General features: G+C 30.1%; 2 protein-coding genes across 10 annotated transcripts in view; one reads left to right on the top strand and one right to left on the bottom strand.

Annotated features, from left to right (window-relative positions):
• Positions 1 to 2,440, bottom strand: part of GlcAT-S (Glucuronyltransferase S) — a 34,610-nt gene extending 32,170 nt beyond the window's left edge. Inside the window, exons 1-2 of the mRNA XM_075361987.1 lie at positions 2,259 to 2,440; positions 1,414 to 1,582 (exon numbers count right to left, since the gene is read on the bottom strand). Of these exons, the coding sequence (XP_075218102.1) occupies positions 1,414 to 1,566 (153 nt within the window). The 5' untranslated portion in view covers positions 1,567 to 1,582; positions 2,259 to 2,440. The remainder of the gene's footprint in view (positions 1 to 1,413; positions 1,583 to 2,258) is intronic.
• A 16,344-nt stretch (positions 2,441 to 18,784) lies between these two features.
• Positions 18,785 to 21,173, top strand: part of GlcAT-P (Glucuronyltransferase P) — a 764,160-nt gene continuing 761,771 nt past the window's right edge. For all 9 annotated transcript variants that reach the window (XM_075363549.1, XM_075363541.1, XM_075363537.1 and 6 more), the window contains exon 1: positions 18,785 to 19,150. The gene's annotated coding sequence lies outside the window, so the exon portion shown is untranslated. The remainder of the gene's footprint in view (positions 19,151 to 21,173) is intronic.

The following is a 21,173-nucleotide window of genomic DNA, read 5'->3' as shown; positions in this document are numbered from 1 at the left end:
TACGTAGTACATAGTTTGCAATCTATACCTGCTTATTTCAATGAATAAAATTAAAATTCCTTAACAATTAAATTATCACTTTTAATACAACAGTTTTTTGCTTTTTTTTCAAAAAAATACACAAGTAGCTTAAAAATAACTTTTTCATATTCAAATACCGAAGAAAATTAATGGTACTTTTTAATTTTGAATCATATTTCTTAACTGTTTGAAAGTATTAAATTTAAAAATGCATAATCCAAACTCTCGGTGACTAATGCTGGCTCATTACAAAAATCAGTTTTATTTTCTGGGTAAGAACTTATTACTGACTGACGTAGTAGATCTTTTCCATGATGATCAATTTAAATATTGATCTACTTTATATTGTGTCATTCCAACAACTCTTCTAGAAGATAACCCAGAAAACAAACATTTTTATTATGTTACCAAACCAAATGTGACTAGTGTGTTTAATAAAAATATGAGCTACAAAGATTTAGCTGACAAAAATGTTAACACACATGTTAACATGAGGAAAGAAATAGCAATAGGCAACTTTTTTCGGATTTCTGATGATACTTATTGTATACTTATGGTTCAAAATGCCTGGATTTGATGTAAAAAAAAATAATGAATAGCTACCTACCTGTCGAATTAATTCAAGATGATCAAATTATACTGAATGGCAATGAGCAGCATAGAATTGGTATTTTTTCAGTTCACGCTGTGTATAAAATGTGTATATTACAAATTTCAGACTGCATTAATTATACTGAATTGGTTAAAAATAAATTAATAATACGTACAGTATTGTGTTTCATAATAGACCAAATTTTTTTGGTAAAAATGTTTTATGATTTACAAAACGTTGGTTAATGTTTTTATTTTGGTTAATGTTAATCAGTAGTTGCGAGTGTATTTTTTTGCTACTTAAACATATCATGTAAAATAATAAAGAAAAATAACTATTTCTTGGTTATTAATTTTGTTTTTATGTTTGAGACACTACTTACTGAGAAATACTGAAATACTGTATAGCAAAAAAATAGAGTAAAAATAAAATGGTCAGTGTTTTAATCAAAAAATATATTTTTATCTTTAAAATAAACCAATAAAAAAAGTCTAGAATGATTATCTGCTTTTATGATTAACATTCAAAGATTTTGGTTTACAAATTCTAAAAACAATTTAGAACTTCATGTAATAAAACATATTCTGTTACGAGAATAAATGATTAAAGTTGTTAAGGAAGATTCAATTTAAATAATTAAACTCATGGCAACAAAAGAAGTTATAAAGATCAATAAGTAATCGCATAAAAATTCCACAATTGTAAATATACAAACAGATATTTATGATATACAGTATATTAATTTGTGTAGGTTGTTTTGTAACTTTACAAAATAACGTATTAATAACAAAGTAACTTACATTGAATGATACTACACAAGGCATATCCTTCTGTTGGTTTATAAATCTCTTGATTTCTTTTCCTTGGGAGCTCCAAGTGAAATAAAAGATAAGCACCATAGTTGCAAGCCCTGCCAGGAACATATTTAGTGGTTGTATCATTATACATGGCATGAGTTACCATTGGCACCTAAAGAAATTCATAATCAATCAAAAATCAATTTGTCAACATATGTCTCATTAAAAGGATAAATGTAGAATATATGATCATCCAAAATTAATGTTCAATTAACATTAAAATAGTTTTCAAAGAACAAAATCAAAACAAATAATTTTATTTAAAAATTAAATAAAATAAAGTTCTGTTTAATTTTTTTTTCATAAATAAACATAGCACAAAAAAATCAATCTCACTGAAGATCAGAGAAAAATTATTTCCTAGATCTTGATCATCCAATAATACTTTACAATAAGTATATTAATACAAAAGTTTATAACAGTTCTAACGTACAAACTTCTAAATAACCTGTATTAAAATTGTGCTGAACAGCTGGGAAAACCATCTTGATCAATAAAAGAATATACATTTTCATTTAACGCTATTCTACTAGAAATTATGAAAACAATAAACCAACTTAATTTTCCTATCACTACAACAAAACTAACCTAGACAGGAACAATCAATAGTTAACCCAAACAATACTTTATTCAGGTCAATCTAACCTAGGAAAAAGTTCCGTAAAGTAAGTAACGAAGTTAAAGTCTTTAATATTTAGTATTTCAATCTGGCATATAAATAAATAAAACTGACACTTTACAGTTAACATGCACTGTTTTTTTGACAACTTGTTTATATCCTATCTTACCTGCCACTTCAACAACAATGAGGAAAAAATAACTGCCGAGCGAAAACAAAAATTGCAGAGTATTATTTACACGTCTAATTAATACTAAGCACAAATATTTTGTAAAGTTGAACTCATTTTTTTCTAATAAATTTAATTATTACGCATTGTTCTGACCCACGGGTCATTGCCGCTTTAGGTTATGTACGTGCCGGGCAAAACTCGATGTACTTCACCATCGATTCCACTTCATCGCCGAGAAAAGCTGCTTCACCTAGCAAGCGTGAATATTAACTGCTTGCTCAGGTTACCAAACAACCTGACGGCTTATAAAATCGTCACAAAAATTTTAGTTTTAAAGTAATAAAAATCCTTGTATTTTAAAAAATATCCTTGTATTTATATTTATGAATATGTCATCTTAGTTAAAAAAATAGTTACTCTTAAAAAATAAGAACAACCACGTCTATGAAACCATAAAACAAAACTTTCTTCGTTAAGTCTACACAGTACTTCGGCTTACGAGGAAGGGCTTAATATTTTTCGTAACCGTTTTTAATAAATTACCGATCAATTGTATAAATCATCACAGCAGATTTTTAAAGATCAATTAAAGGACGATCTTTTACAGAAACAATATTACTGTGTTGATAAATTTTTAAAACAGTAAACATTTTTAAAAGCCCTGAATATTTTGCTTTCCGTTCAATGTGTGCATAAACGTTCTATAATAATGTTCTAATAATTGTAATTAACGCCTTGTGACTTGCGAGTCATTTTGTAATGATTTTTTTTTATTTTCATGTATTTACCTTAACATTATTTTATGTTTATACTGTATTTTCAATAATTAACTTTAATCACATTATTTTCTATTTTGTAATTTTGTATTTTGTGATGCTGCTCTGATTATTTTCAAAACGTTCTCTGTAATCATTGTGATCCTGTTCACCACAAAAGACCAGACCTGAAAAAATTACACAATTGGAAACTCTCTACATTACAATGTCATTCCCCTTCCTCAGATGTAGTCCAGAATTTTTTAACTTAATATGCAGTGCTTCAGGTCTGCCAAGCACCTTACTTCTTTATGGATACAAGTGCTTACGATTCTGACTATTCACTATGTGAAAGTACTGCTTAAAGGGTAGTGATTTGAGAGCCATGAAATCATTTTGAACATTATGGTATAGTTAGATGTTAATCCAAAACAAGACTTCCATATATGTTTTGAGGGATGGGAAGAGTGCTGTGCTAATTGTATGAATCACAAGGATAATTTGAAGGAAAAAAGATTTAAAAAAACCAATTATATGAAATAATTAGGTTTTGACATCTATTTCACATTTTTCAGAACTGAATACTTAATATTACTGGTAGAGAACTTAGCTTCTATAGAGGCTTTAGCTATTATCTTCAATATAAGACATCATTATTACTCATCCAGGTACAAAACCACCTCAACTGTTATGTGCATGCAATCGTTACTTCTCATAGTATAACAGCTTGTGTAAAACAAACATTCTGTTTTCAATATGTAAGAGAGTCACTTAATTAGTTATTCACTTATTACTATGTAATAAGTGAAATAAATATGTGTATGCAATTTAGCAACTAAATTTCAAGTAAGTCTCTCTTTCCCAAAATTCAACTCTGAAAAATACAGGTGTAAGTTAAGATAGCTTTAGAGAAATTCTCATACTGAATTATGGTTTAGACCCATTCTTCTTCTTTTTCTAATGTTCAGTGATGTCATTAGAAACTTTGATTATTATTAGCCACTAATAAATGCCAATATCAAACAGTGAAACTGCATCTAGTATTGTTATCTTCCATGATCTGTGAGAAGTGATTTATTAAATGTTACTTAGTACTGGTAAATTTGTACTTGCTTCATGCTTCAATTTCAAGATACTACTCCTTGAAATGTTTCAGGTATAGAAACATCAGGTTGTAAATGTTTCAGTTAACCACCAAAACCAGAACCAAACGAGGATCAGGTCTATTAAATTAATATCAATGAAATCCTTTTGTTTTCAATTTTGATGTATTTTGTTTGTTTCTTTAGACATGTATATTTAATAAAATAATATTATAATAAATAATTTTATATAATATTAATTATATAAAAAAATATATATAAATTCAAATATATAAAATTCAACTTAATCCACCCAAGTACAGATATAAGACAACTCTTACCTTATTTGAATATTTATAATTTTTCACTGATGATGATGATGATGATGCAGGATTCCACAAAAGTGCTTTCATGAAAAGTTATAAATACACAAATAAGGTAAGAGTTGTCTTATATCTGTACTTGGGTGGATTAAGTTAAATTATATATATTTGAATTTATATTATTAGTGCAGAGGGGATGAGTCTTGATTGATTTTAGAAAAATATATATATATTTTTTTTAAATAAAAAAATTTTACATAAAAAAAAATATTTTAATTTCATATTGTATATAATTTGTAAAAAGTATATTTATGATGGAGCTCTAAGCTCTGAAAGTGCTCCATCTATAAGAGACAACTTCAAAGAGTATGGTTCTAAGTCTTTATGAACTATGTCTAGTAGTATAATTTTTTTTATATATATATTTATTTGTTTATTATTTTTTTTCAGGCTTTTAAATCTTATTATCTTTACATATAGATTCTTTTTTTTTTTGTTTTCACAAACTATGGACCATGTTTGATGCTTGTCTTAGTCACTTCTTCTGTTTCATTTCTTTCCTACCAATACACATTTTAATCTCCTGCTGGCCTTTTTCCTGAATTCTTCTGTTACTAGGTTTTGGATCTTCTTTGTAGAAAAGTCACCTTTCAAGATCCCTTTTAATTTTTTTCTTGATAAATTGCCAATTTTGTAAGTCCGGAATTTCTATTCCTGCTTGGTTTAAGTTTTTCTTAACTTCATCATAAAATATGTTTTTAGTTTTTTTCAGATAAAAGAGCAGGATTTTCACTGGAATTCTTATTATTGCTCATCCATAAAATGTGGCCTATGAAAACTGATCTCTTATGAATTATTTTTGTTACCGCTTTAAATTTCTGATATAGAATTTTTTGGAGGGCAGAGTTTATATAAATATATATAAAGTATGTTGGTCTTTATAGGACCAAATATTTTCCTTAAAAATTTATTTTCTTTCTTTTGGATTTCTTTTAAAAGGCCTGTGTTGATAATCATCAAACATTCTGCATCGTATAATGCTTCTGAATTAATCACTGTATTCAGATGCCTTAATTTTACATTTATACAGATTTTTTGTGGTGCATGTTTTGAATTACACAATGGGCCAATTCCATTTTATTCATCTGATTTCTTGGGATTATTTTTTTGACTATTCCATTCTGTAGTTTATCTGAGGTATTTAAACTGTTTTACTCTTTCTATTTTTCCACACCTTGTTTTCAAAAAAGTTGGAGTATTCTTTATACTTGTCATATACTGTGTTATTTCAAAAGATGTTGTAAATTCATATTTTAATGTACATGACTATTATTAATTCACTTATGTTGCTTATATAGCGACTGAATGTTATTGTTATCATATCATTTTTTAATATTTTAGTTATTATTTTTTTTATGATAATGCTCTGAATAATTGCTCTTACAAAAACTGCTACCATATTGCAATGAGCCCCACTATTGACAGTAAAATGAAGTTTCATTCTATTTTATTTATTATTATTTTGGGATCTTAAATGTATTAACACTAAAAATAAAAATGCTCGCTCATTTATTTATTTTTGATTTATTATTTATTCTTAGCCAGTTTTTCATAGAATAGAGATTTCTTAGATGTGACAATGCAGGAGAATATTGAAAACTTTATGAGTTGATAGAATAAAAAATATAATATATTTAAATATATATATATATATATATATTTTGGGAAGAAAAATGTTTAAACGACAATATTGGGTCATATTAATTTAGACCCTTAGGGCTATTGGATTTGGTTATAAAGAAATATAGAAGGAAGACCCCAAAATTAGAATATTTAAAATACATAATTAATAATGAAGGTTGTAATAGGAGGTATGTATGTGGAGGCTAAGACACTGGCATAGAGTAGAAAGAGGAATGCAGAAGGGGTTAGACCACTCACGTCTCACATTTGACTGAAGACTCAAAAAAAAAAAGAATAATTATAACATTTAAAAATAATAATTAGATTTTGCTGCATGACTTTTGTAAAACCAATCTAAAAAGTAAAACATTTATTATAAATAATGTTAAAAGTTGATCTTGTCACTAATATAAGGATAAAAAATTTAGAATAGTGCAGGGCAGACTAATGTTTGTAAAGTGAAATATAAAAAAATGAAGTAAGATTAATGATATCATTTAGCTTGAAAGAAAAAAGATTATAAAGCTTAGTAACAGAAAATACATAGCAGTACTGTCAGCTAAACATTTTCTCCTTGTTGATAAAAATTCTTTTTGTGTTGTTTTTTAAATCAAGGTCGTATGATTTCATTGAATTTTCCTCATTACATTCTAGTTTAATTTTGATAAATTTCCTATAGTGAAGTAATCCTACAGCTAAATAAGATGGCAACCTAACAATGTGTGTTAGATCATTAAGGGCTTAGTAATGATAACTTCTCTCTTTGCTGTTTACTTTTAATTAAAAAAGAAAACAAAAACAAAAAAAAAAGAAAACTGACAAGTAGTAATAATAAATAATTAATATCCTATCTTATAATATAGTTAAAATTAGTTTTATATAATATTATCGTTAACATTTCAGAGAATTAGTAAATGTACATTGTCTAATGAATATTTGGGACAGTAAAAGCAATCGCATATATAGAGAACAGTTTTTAATTGAATCCAGTTTTGAAATTAATTTATTTTAAGATCATCATCATCATCGTGTTCAATTTTCAACTACTAGCCAAATTTAATTTACTTGAAAAGTAATCTTCTCTATTACTTCCTGCCTTGGCTCACTTCTATTTAAGAGTTTCTTTCTTTCCATCATCTTTTTTTCACTTTATATTCTTCCATTACTTTAACCAACTATCGCTTGGTCTACCCTTCAGCTTCTTTCCTAACAATTCCATTTCTTTTACCTTCTTACACTCCCTTCTTCCATTCTGTTCATATGTCAATACCATTTAATCCTTGACCTCTTTATTCCCTTCTGTAAGTTTCCTCCTTCACTGTTTCTCCAGTCCTTTAATTCTTTATGCTGTCCAATCTAGAGATTTCCCTTGTAAAACCTACAATTTCTTGCAATCTATTTTCAAGTAAAAATTTAGTCTGAGGTAACAAATTTCATTTAGTCTTAGCTAGCTTTCACTCTAAATCAATCTTCTTTGCTGACTCTGAATCTCTGAAGCTGACTCTGAATATTTTTTTGTTAATAGTTTTCTTGTTTAATTTATTCCAATAACCACTGAGTTTAGCTTTTCTTTAAATAAAATATTAATAACAATGTAAAGGTATTGATCGAAGAACAGTTTGGTACATAACGTACTCTAACTTTAAACTGTTTAAACATATTAAATAACAAAACAGAAAATCTAGCAACATTTCATTTGTATTACTTAAAAATTCATGAGCAGAGTAATATTATTTTTCTTGAAAAACAAGCATTCAAGAAGCAATTTCAAAAAGGGCTTGTAAGACGCAGTTTTTCATTGGCTAATATATTATCCTGTGTGATGTGAAAATAGTACTGTAGTTTAGTTTTTATCTAATTACCCTTGAAAAGAGTTAAATTATTTTGCAAAATTTGGTGATACATTTTCTCTTTTCAGTAGAAATTAATAAACAGCAAGAAGATCAGTCAGTCTACCAACTGACTGATCATGTTTTATAGATAATTGAAGTCAAATGTTATCAATCCTCTTTCAATTCAGTATCGATTATAAAAGTAGTACAAGAATTCACAAACGATAAGGAAATACATGCACCAATAAATTACTACTTAGAGAGAATAAATTAGATGCACTAAGAGTATATATATTTACTTCAACTGAGAAAGAGACTGATTGAGTTTATTTTATTGCTATGACCACGTCTGTCGGAGGCTTCTCTTTCCTTTAATTTTGAGCGGTTTCAATTGCAATCGGGCTTATTTAAAAAATTTAGAACTAGTTTTTTCTAGATATAAATGACAGTCAGAATAGTGTTTGGTGCTTATAAAAACGAATCTTGTAAATCATCGTTTAATAAACTACAAATTCTAACTTTACAATGCATTTTTACTTACCAATGTACTCTTTTATCTTTGCTAAAATATAAAAAAATGGATAAATAAAAACAATTTAATTATTAAAAACTGTTTTTGAAGAAGAAAAGTTATTCTATTTCTTTAAATTTACAACAAACACTGTATCATTACATATTTATAGATTTAAATTAAATAAATCATAAATAAATATGAATCGGAAAGGTTCGTCTAACGAAAGAGCTTCACAGAGGGACGCAAAATCACGTCTTTATAATTGTTATCCTTCATTTTTTAAATTACTTAAAATGGTCTAAATTTATTAAAAATAATATTGCACATATTTTTTTTCTATTAAAATGTTAAGATAAATTTAACTATTAAAATATTATTTGGAAATCAATGGAAACATTTGGTTTTGATAAAAAATGCAAAATTTTGTTTAATCGCGATTATTATTAAAAAAAGCCATCAGAAAGCAATGAAATTTTATTTATACATTGAAAAGGATACTAAAATGAATAAATATTGAATTTTATTCGTGAATTCAGAGCAACAGAACGATTTTCATCCATTATTATTTAAGACTAAATTATTATTATTATTTATTCTTTGATTTAAGGCTAAGTTAGACTTTTTGATTTTTTTGCAAAAACGAACATTTTCTACATATTTTACTTCTTTAATTTCGTAAAGGCAACAAATCTGCAGCACCAACGGGGGGAACGCTGGCGCTGAAGCTGTAGTTGCTTCGACCATGCGGCTGATCGCTTCTGCATGCGACGCTTCCATGCCCACGAGGGGCCGAGGCACCGGAAGCGACCCGTGTACTGAGGACACCGGAGATTGCGGGGTTGCGCAAGACTACTCGAAGACACTCTCAAGAGTGTCTTCGACTAAGACGAGTGGCGCAACGTGCAAGGAATCGCACAGACGCAAACGCCAGGTCAACCGAGTAAAAGACGGCAAAGAAGCGGCTCCGTCGAGCCATCAATGTGAGCAAGGCAAGCTTCTGGAGAGAACTGACGGAGACCGTGGATGCAGGGCTGGGTTACAAGATAGTAACTCGGCGATTAGGGGTCTCGCGGTCACCAGGTCTACTAGACGAGGCTAAAGTAGAGCACGTCGTTAAGATGTTGTTCCCGGTCCACCCCCGGGACTTCGGGACTTAGCGGGACTTCGGCAACGTGGGCGACTTCCCGCTCTTCTCGATGGAGGAGCTGGAGGGAGTCCTACGGTCGCTGAAAGGTAAAAAAGCCTCTGGTCCCGATGGTGTACCATCGAGGTACTCAAACTAGTGGGGAGTTGCAGGCCCCGTCTTCTTTTAGACATGTATAATGCATGTCTGAAGGCTGGGTCATTTAGCGCCAGTTGGAAGACCGCGCGTCTTGCGCTAATTCCCAAGGGCAAAGAAAACCCACAGTCGCCGTCCTCCTACCGCCCATTGTGCATGCTTGACACAGCTGGGAAGGTATCGGAGAAGCTATTAAAGAAAAGACTTGTCGCGGCGATGAATCAGGCAGGTGACTTGTCACCCAACCAATACGGTTTCCGGCAGGGTCGGTCGACCCTAGGCGCAATTCAAGAGGTTGTTGAGGCAGTGAGACGAGCAGAGGACCACAATCATTTTTCGCGACGTGTGGTCTTCTCGTTACGTTGGACGTTAAAAACGCTTTCAACTCCGCACGGTGGAGCTGAGCGATATAATTCGGGCCCTGGAGCATTCGTTCCATATGCCTCAATACCTCCTCAAAATGGTGGACGCATACCTTAGGAACCGGGGTCTCATTTACGAGACCGCGACAGGCTGGCGTAAGACTGCGATCGCGTCAGGGGCGTCGCAGGAGTCGATTCTCGGCCCCGACCTTTGGAACGCCGTCTACGTTGGCTTGCTGAGGCTGGAGATGTCTGAAGATGCCAATCTGTCTTGGTTGGATACGCTGACGATGTTGCGCTACTTGTCGCAGACCGCGACGAGGAGCGCGCCCACTGAGGCTCCGCCGAGCCATACACGGAATCGGTGCCTGGCTGGACGACCATGGATTGCCTCTAGCCCTCAGCAAAACGGAGATCGTGGTTCTAACGAAGAGGCGTATCGACACCCTTCTCTCCCTGCGGGTCGGAGTACAGGTTGCCGAGACCAAACCGGCCGCAAAGTATCTCGGTATGATGATTGACCGGAAACTCAGCTTTGCTGAGCAGCTTCGGAGAGCTGCCGACAAAGCTGCGAGAGCCGTAACCGCTCTCAGCCGGCTCATGGCGAATGTCGGTGGACCGAAGGCCAGCAGGCGACGATTGCTGATGTCCACAGTGCATTCCATCCTGTTATACGGGTCGGAAGTGTGGGTCCACACATTAACAACTGCAAGAAAGCGGAAGCGGCTCGTGCAGGTGCAACGCACCGCAGCCTTGCGAGTCGCTTCCGAGTATCGGAGGGTCTCCGAGTCTGCAGTACTTGTGGTCGCCGGCGTCATACTCATTACTATTTGGTAAGGGAGCGCCAAGTGATCTACAGGAGGCGACGGGCAGGCGAAGACCGGGAGACCATTACCAACGAGGAACGCACTCGCACGTTCCTCGCATGGCAAGAGACCTGGGGCCACGAGACCAGAGGACGATGGACCGCAAGGCTTATCCCTCTGGTCAGACCGTGGACGGAGCGGCGGCATGGAGAGGTGGAGTACTACATGGCCCAATTTTTAACGGGTCACGGGTACTTCCGCGCTTACCTCCATGTCATAGGGAAAGCGCCGTCCCCCGGCTGCCTCTATTGCCCCGGTGTATGGGACGACGCCGAGCACACCTTTTTCAAATGTGCTCGGTGGGCGGCAGATCGAGGGAGACTAGAGGCGGATCTCGGACCACTGAACCGCCACAATCACAATGTGGTTACGATGATGCTCCGTAATCTGAGCAGCAGGGAAAGTGTAGCCCGATTTGTCGGCAATATTCTCAGGAGCAAAAATGTTGCCCTGGATAGTCCTGAAAATTAGGTAGCACCTAATCAGGCTAGTATAGGAGGACTTGACCGGAAGTAATGTGTTAAACGGTTCTGGTAGAAAGGGGGGGGGGTGGTTTTAGTCGGTAGTCTGCTGATAGTGATTGGATAATACCATCAGCGGGAGTCCGACATTCCGTGCGTAAATGCATTTCCACCTCCGCAAGAAAAAGAAAAAAATTATTATTTATTCTTTGATTTAAGGCTAAGTTAGACGTTTTGATTTTTTTGCAAAAACGGACATTTTCTATATATTTGACTTTTTTATTTCCGTAAAGGAAAGAAATCTGCAGCTGTTGAGGCTATGTAGCTGTTGTAACCGAACGGATTAAGGCGACAGTTACTGGTACTCAAATGAGATATGTGAAGTATATGGTGTTGATTGTCTAACAGAACGCACGTGTCAGAATCTGCTTAAAAAATTCTGTTCTGGAGATTATTCCCTGAAAGATGACCAACTTTTGGTCGATCTATGAAATCGATAAAGACCAAATCAAAGCCATAATTGAATCAGATCGTCATATAACTGCGCTAAAGATTGTAAAGAGGTTAAATGTATCACACACAATTGAAGATCACATCGAATGTCTTGGATTTGTTAAGAAGCTCGATATTTGGGTTCTTTAAAACAACGTATCAAAATTTGCGATATACATTTCAAATGCAATGAAGTTGACTTTTTTTTTAAAAATGAATCATCACTGGTGATGAAAAATGGATCGTCTACAATAAAATCCATCGAAAACGATCTTGGTCCAGGTGTGATGAACCAGCACAAGCCACACCGAAAGCTGAATTGCATCAAAAAAAGGTCACGCTGTCAATTCGGTGGAATTACAAAGGTGTTGAATATCTTGAGCTGCTTCAAGGAATCAAACGATCAATTCAGATGTTTATTGTCAACAACTAATGAAACTGGAAGAAGCAATCAAAGAAAAACAGCCAGAATTGACTGCAACTCGTGAAAGATTATTTGAGCTTAGTCGGGAACTGACATGAAATAGCACTCGGTTCAGTTTTTTTTTTGTTGATAAGGACCAGAAGTTCTATGAGCGCGGAATTATGAAGTTGCCAGAGAGGTGGTAAAATATTATCGACCAAAATGGAAGTTATATAATTGATTAAAATTCATTCTTTGTATTAAAAAAAAGATTGAGTTTTATTTCACAACAAAATCGAAATTACTTTCTTGCCGACCCAATATATAAATAAATTAAAATAAAATGCTGTGGATGTAATATTATATAACAGCTCAGTTTGTTTTCTATGAAACAATTTTTTTAAATTTCCCGTTCAGGAGTTGTAAAGTAAATAGTAAAAAGGAATGCATAGATTAAATTTAGTTTTTTAACATTACATTATTTTTTATTATGCGTCCTACATATTATACGATGTAAGTAAATAAACACTTTATTTTGATCAGCACATAATCATTTGTTTATAGATCATTCTATAATTAAAAAATGATAGCTGTGCTACACCACAGCTAAAAAGACGAACTTTTTCGCTATTTAGCTGGAAGAACTAAAGAATATTTCCAGAAGCACTTACCAGAGAACATCCCAAAATAATCTATATAATTAAAAATTACAAAAAAAAAAACAGGAGTGGTTATAGTCCATATTAATACATAAATATTATATTAAAAATTGTGATGCAACTGTGTGAAGATACAGAATAATGTTGAAAAAATCAATTGGAAATATTTTAATATGTTAAAGAAGTATACCGAAAATTAAGGTTTATATAAGGAGTATTACTTAAAACTTCGTAGAAAAAGCAATATTATTATTGTATAAGGAAATCTTTTAATTTAATTTTAAATAAAATGATTGGAAAATCTTTTAGGTCGTTCGGCAATTGATTAAAAATGGCAACATAAGCATAATAAGGCAATTTCTAGTCGACTAAAGTACTTCACTGGGTTTTTTTATTTTAACAGAAATAAATTATTTTTTACTGTTATTTCTAATATGATCGCGTGAAAATTTAAAAATTTTAACATTTTTTAGTATCGCGTACAATATTATTTTACTAAGTATTAAATATTTTTGAATGATAGCAAATGAAATAATAAATGTGTTTTTAAACACGTAATTATAAGATTCTTTTTACAAATTATTAATAATTTAGTGAAAAGAAAACGGTTTTTTTTTACAACTAATCTCTATAAATTTTCAATTAGTTTAATTCTATGTGATGAAAAAGAAATGTAAAGATTTTAAAATGTGCAAATCCTGATGAAAATAATTAGAAGGCTCAAAATTCTTTTTTTTATTATCCAATTTATACGAGTTGTATTCTTTAAAGTATTTTCCATGTGATCATCATTAAACATTAACTACAATGCTTCACATTGTACAAACACCCATATAACATATCTATATGCAATAAAATATTATTATTATTATCATAAGAAACATTAAAAATTAAATAATAAAAGAGATTGATGATTCTTGTTATTTATATTTTCTTTAAAAACCGAATGAATTATTACCAAATATATATATATATATATATATATATATATATATATATATATATATATATATATATATATATATATATATTTAGCGAAATAAAGATAAAAATAAAAAATAACAATACCTATGGGAAAATAAGGCTTTAGCAAGAAGAAAAGCTTACTCTATACACCAGTACACATTTCAAATTCATATCCTTCGTAAGGAGGAGGTTTATTGTATAGGAATGAAATCCATATTTTCATAAACAGTGTAGTATAGAATAGAGGCTTTTTGAGATGTGGATTTGGAGAGATATAAAAAAGAATGAAATTGACGGACGGAATAAGAAATGAGAATTTTAAATAAAAGTTAGGATGAATAAAACACCTCCAAAATTCATTCAGAAGAGGAATGAAGTAGGACCGGATCGAGCCAAAAAGAAAGGAAAATGAAAGGTCTTTATCTGATGGGAAATAACAGAAAAGGGCGCGGTAAAAGGTGAGACAGATACTGTAAGAGAGTACCAGTAAACGAAAAAACAGGGCAGATCTACTGTTAACAGCTGGAGACAACTGTAGCGCAAAGGACCTATCACTATTATCCTAAATAACACCCTAATTTAATCTGTTACTCAGCCCTCTGAAACGAAATAGCAATTATATATAATTAATAAGACTGTTTTGAAGTGTTTTTTATTTTGCTTAAAGAAACCGAACCGTCTATCAGTTCTGAGTTGAGATGCTCCTGATATCCCAGCAGAACTTCCGGTTTAACCAGTGGTTAAAGACCAGCAAGGAAACTATAGAAATTACTTATTGTTTGTTTTTATTAGTGAAGAGCTACTTTATAGCATTACATTTATATATATATATATATATATATATATATACTTATAATTCATTAAAAATTCCCAAAAAAAAGAAAAAGTACTCAAAGTCTTACTTAGTTGGCATGAAAAAAGTATTTCTATCACTGGTTAAGGTGACCAGTATTCTACGCATGAGCTATAAAATCTCCTCGACTCCTTATAATTAATCGTTTTGTATGATTATTACCCACCAAACATAATTAAAATAATTTTTGACACTAAATGATTGAAAAACTAAAAGATGAAAAAGAAGTTAACCAAATAACAAACTTTACTTGTATGACAAGGAAAAAGACAATAGCTGATATACTTTTATATCATTGTTTACACAGGTCTAACATAAATAATATAAGTTAGACGGTATTAACCGTTATAACTGCTGACAAATTCTCGCCGCAACTCTAAAGCTGTACGTAAAGTAAAACAAACGTTAACATCACTGTTATATCTTACCAATATATTCAACAACATATGTTATTTTTTGTAACATTCATTTGTCGATGTTTCAGTGTGAAAGTTACACCGCTTCTCTCCTTCGTTCTCACCCTTTCCGCCATTTTGTTATTTTTATATAAAAATTTATATCTCAAGTTCGGATAGAGGAATACATTAATATTTTGTAAACGTTTTTGTAATAAAGTTTTAAAATTAGCAAAAAATCAGAACTTAAATGCCTTCGAAAATTACAAAATGACGATCATTTTTATTTTTCAATCCGTTATATCTCTATAAATATAAGTTTTATTAAAATGTATGTTTTGCTAAAATATTAAGCTTTTTATTTTGAACAAAATGACGTTTTATTTTTTAACATTGGTTGCCAAATAGCCCACTTATGGCAGAAAATTGAAATTATAATTTTATGTGTGTTTTCATGTCAACTTTAAGTTCAATTCGATTAAATACTAATTGTTTTTATTTATTGTTAATTCTAATATTGTAAATTAATATCAAATTAAGTAATAATTTTCTCACAATAATAAACCTAATAATTAAAAAAATAAAACAACTACCTGTGATAATTTTACGTTAATTGTTGTAGAACATAAGGTATACATTTTTTTAAAATAAACAGTTAACAATTGTTAAAAGTTTCTTAAGTTTATTAAAAGAATAAGAGATATTCAAAGTGTTCACCGTTAGAGATTACACAAGTCTCCAGTCTTTTTCTGAGAGATTGCCTTAACCGTTCAAAAACTCCGGTAGTATTCCTACTTTCTTGGAATCCATTTTGAATCCTTTGTCGAAGATTCTAAATGTTGAGTACTGGAGTTGAATAAACAATAAGTTTCAAATGGCCTCACAGGTAGAAGTCAAGAGGGTTTAAGTCAAGTGAACGGGCAGGCCAGGGCACTGGCCCTCCGCGGCCTATCCATTTTTTCATTGAAAGTTTCATGCAGGAAATCTGATACTAACTGATTTAAATGCGCTGGAGCACCATCGTGATGAAACCAAACATTTCGTCTTAATTGTAGGAGTTCCAAAAAATGTGGAAGATTTTCGGCAAATTAGTAAGATAATTTTCTCCATTTAAATGATTTGGTAGAATGACAAAACCCAAAAGATAGTCATTAAAAATACCTGTCCGTATGTTCAGGAAAAATCATTGTTGATGGCTACTTTGGAAGGTACCATGAGGATACTCGTTGTTCTATAAATGCTGGTATGATAGTTTTAAACACCATTCCTGTTAAAAGAAGCTTAATTTTTACATTGATCAGCAGTAATAGTCGCTGTGTAAAATTATTCAAAAGTGAAAAATTAATATCAATTGTTTTATTATTATGTAATGTTAAATTTCATTGTGAGAAAATTATTACTTAATTTAATACCAATTTACAATATTAGAATTAACAATAATATAAACAATTAATATTTAATCGAATTGAACGTAAAGCGGAGGACATGAAAACAGACACAAAATTACAACATCAATTTTCTGCCATAACTCGACTATTTGCTAACCGATTTAAAAAAATAAAATGTCGTTTTGTTAAAAATAAAAGTCTTAATATCTTAGCAAAACATACATTTTGATAAAACTTATATTTATGAAGATATATTGGATTGAAAAATAAATATGGCCGCCATTTTGCAATTTGCGAAGGTATTTAAGTCCTGACTTTTTTGCTAATTTAAAACGTTATTGCAAAAATGCTTACAAAATATTAATGTGATTCCTCTATCCGAACTTGAGATATAAATTTTTATATAAAAATAACAAATTGGCGGTCAGGGGGAGAACGAAGGAGAAATTGCCATTTTTTCTAAGGATATTCTTTGTTTTACAAGTAGAATCCGTAAAAGTATAGCCAGCCCACCATTTTAGAAACACTCTGTATATATATCCATTCTTGTAAAACAGTCATTTTATACTACAACCCAGAGAAACTAAAAGTAATTCAAAGCAAAGGAGAGTTTCTCTTACAGATTATGATACATATAAATGACTTTCTCATGATATGGCTTTACCCAGAAGAATAGATCGGCTAATTTTTATTTCGAAAATCAACATAAATTTTTAATAACCTATTTAATTATGTTTTTTAACAATCGACAATTATTATGCTGTAATCACAATACATGATGTAGAATGGAAACGCGTTATTAATAAACCCACAACTCCATGGTACTTCGCAACATTACTCGTAATTATATTGGTTATTCACGTTTAGTTTAATTGGGCTATGAAATAGACAAATTTTGTCACTCTCTTTTTCTTCATCTCTACCCTTTTTTTAATGGTTTTAATAACAATTTGATATTGCAATAATATGTGAGGTTTTTTTGATCAAAATTTTTAAAATAACTGATATTATAAAGCAATTTTGACTGGAGAAATGATTTTTTTTTTTTAATAATTTTGGATTTTCAATTATTTTAATTACTTAAAAGCAGTTTTAATATACTTAAAATTCAGATGTATTTCACTTAACTCTTGTAATAAGTTACAGTTTTAATGATTCTCTTTTTTTTGCAACTTATCAAGTTTATATTGATGATCAAACGGTGAAAAATGTAATAAAAATTATCGTAAATAATTAGCTGAACAAAAAATTCTCGTAATATCTTGATTATATTATTGAACTTCAATTTTTTTGTCAAACTTTTATATTCCTCTGACAGACAATAAACATTTAAATAGCGGATGGATTTTCGTGAGATTTGATAAAGTTTTTCTTGTAATTCAGGGAAGAAGTGAAATAATTTCAAAAGGAAAACTGTTAAACGAATTTAAACCATCATTAAAAAAAAAGAAAGAAAAAGAGTTGCGTTCATCGATTAGTTTCTCACATTATAAAATTGCAGCTGGAAACCTTCGTTGTGTTCAGTTTTTAGTAAAATTTTTCTTTTCTAAATGAAATTAAAGGTGAAACAAACCCAGAGATTTTTATGGTTAATTTATGTTTATTTTAGGTGGGGTGGAAAGCTAGTCTTTTCTTCATAAACTAGTAATTATATGGAATAAAGTACGCTAAGTAGTGATTGAAATAAAATAAATTTTAATAGAGAACACGCTCAAAGTTCGTTTAAAAAGAATTGGAATCTTAACTAGACGTCTCCGCGTAATTTCTAAGAATTTTTTTAAATTTTTATGTTTTAATTATTTTTACCTTATAATTTATTTCTCTAATAATAAGTATATAACAACCAAATTGTAAATCTAGTTTAAAATTTTTATATTATGTAAAACAGATACGAACGTTTTTCAATAGTTATCTTTCATTAACTATATTTATATTCGTTTTTACAATATAATGATAATACAAAAAGTTAATTATTATATTTATTCAGAAAGCGACTCGTACCTTACGTTAGATGGACGAATAACCTTCGTAATATTATGTGCACTAATAAATCGGACGATGAAGATTTAAATTTTAGCGGTTTTTATATAACGGCGCTGTAATACGCTAACAAGCCGACTGGCAACGCCACTTTGTTGTTTATATCACCATAGCAACGATGCATTGATTTTCCTCGCGGCCGGAGAGCTGAAGCAGACGTCGTTCTACCCTCGAGCCGAATGGTATTCGTTGAGCGCTCTAGAAAGACAGTCGGACATATACAATTTATTATTCGTTATTTTATATATTAATGAAAGATTATCAGAAAGTTACCGGGATTTATTTTATATCGTGTAAATAATTATTTAGCATTATTTAAACGGTGTCGTGTCGTTATTAAAAAGTTTCTTAACTCTTACAATGCGGCATGGATCATGTTAGAACGGACATAACCCCATGCTATTTTTAAAGAGTGTTAATAGTGCACATGTTCTTTCTTGGACTACATTCACTTTCAGTTTTTTGGGTTGTCAACACAGCCTTCTTATACCGAGAACTGAAATATTTCTGTTACGGTTATCTGCATAAATAATTTGGTAAGTTTTATGTTTATATTTTTTAATTAAATATTCGTTTGATAAGAAAGTAAACTACATTTTTAATATTAATAAAATAAATAAATGTGTATATACGAGCTGTCAAATATTTGAAATATTTACATAACTATAAATAAAATATTTAAAATTAATTTTCATTATTTATTTTATACATTGATAAAACATATACTAATATATATATATTTTTTTTTTTTGTAATAAAAGGTTATTTCATAACATCGATATGAAAATAAATAACTCTATATTTAAATATAATTTATTTAATAAATTTTATATCGACATTAAATGTAATAATAAAACGTTTATGAATAAATTTGTTAATCAACTTTGTAAATTTCTCTCGTAAATTATTAAAATTGAATAATTTTTTTATTCTTTACTAAAATTAAATTTTTTCTTTTTTAAAATTGAAATACGTTGATAAATTCTTAACAAATTAAAAGATGGAACTTAAATTTTAAATATTATCATGATAAATTAAAAAAAACTTCTTTTTATAAAACTTAAGACAAAAATAAATGATTAATAACGTTTATTTATTTTTTAAATTAACCGTTTTTTTTTCTTTAATAATAATAAAAGTAAGGTTATGTTTTATTTTACATACGTATACGATAAAATATTTCATTAATATACTTAAAAGCAATTATTATTATTTTAAATAATTAAATAATGAACTAAATTATAATTAAAATTTTGTAGAATTATTTTATGACAATAAATATATTGTTTATTATTCATAAACTGATTTACAAATTTTATTAAAAGAAAATTTTTTATGCATTTATCATCATTGTTATCATTTTTATTTTTTAAGAAAAATAAATATAAATTCGTGTAATATGTCTGACAATGTGAAATGTGCTTGTCGTGTTATAAACAAGTGTAATTATTACAATTACATAAACTGAAATGGAGAGAGATACTGTAAATGTTATCATAAGTGATATATGCGTATACGTAGTAAAATTACGTAACTATATCTGTTTTTGTTTTTTTTTTTTTTGGGTATTTAGTAGGCTGTGTGTGAGTGAGTGAGTGAGTGTGTGTGTGTGTGTGTGTGTGTGTGTGTGTGTATCTATTCTTAATTTTTATCAATTTTTTTTACAAATTATTTATTTTTTTCATTAGATTTAAATAAATTTTAATAAAAATAAACCGATTTTGAAATCAGTATATTTTTTCAAAGATTTTTTAAAACATTTGTGTTAGTTGAATTAAACCTTTATCAATGAATTTAAGGGTTAATAACTCGCTTCAAAATGAAAGTAAAAAACCGAGAGCAAACGAATTTTATTCTCCGATCATTTTTCTGTTAATCTATACTATTTAATTCAAATAATCAAATTTTACTAGATATAACCGAAGAAAAAAATTAACGAAAACCACCCTTTTTGACTGTCTTATTTGTCTTAATGTCTGTATGAAACGCTAAAAAAATTACTTTGAAAACATATCCTCTTAACTACCTAATTACTGATATACATTTATCCTTACATAATTTAGGTGTTATTCGACCGACTGTTTTTAATATGGCTGCTATTTTAAACAGGAAATTATTTTTTTATCATTCAGATTGATTTGGTGTTATTATTTATTTCTTTGTGTTTTGTGCTAATCTATAACTTCAACATAATTAATACATGCATCGTCCTGAATTACTTATTTTATATAATCTTATCTTTACCATCCTATATAATTTTTATCTACCACACATCCTTACATTACCGAATTAACTTTAAAACAGATAAATTTAATTTTCTTAATATACGGGTTAACAATTTAATTTGTCTTTTTACAAGAGCTGTAAATTTCTTTCCTTTACTATTCATGATAAGATCTCTTTATTTTGTAATTTATTGAACTACCTAATTTTCAATCTCTACGTTTTTATCTTCGTCTATTTTTTTCCTTTCTTCTTTTCTTATTGTCCATATTTCGCTAGTTATACTCCACGTAAAATTTCTAACTGATATATCTGTATTTCATACAAGTAGACTAT

Source organism: Lycorma delicatula, chromosome 4 (assembly GCF_047948215.1).
Source record: "Lycorma delicatula isolate Av1 chromosome 4, ASM4794821v1, whole genome shotgun sequence".
NCBI classification, from domain to species: Eukaryota; Metazoa; Arthropoda; class Insecta; order Hemiptera; family Fulgoridae; genus Lycorma; species Lycorma delicatula.
Note: the sequence above shows the minus strand (reverse complement) of the source record. Positions and strands in the feature narration are given on the sequence as shown.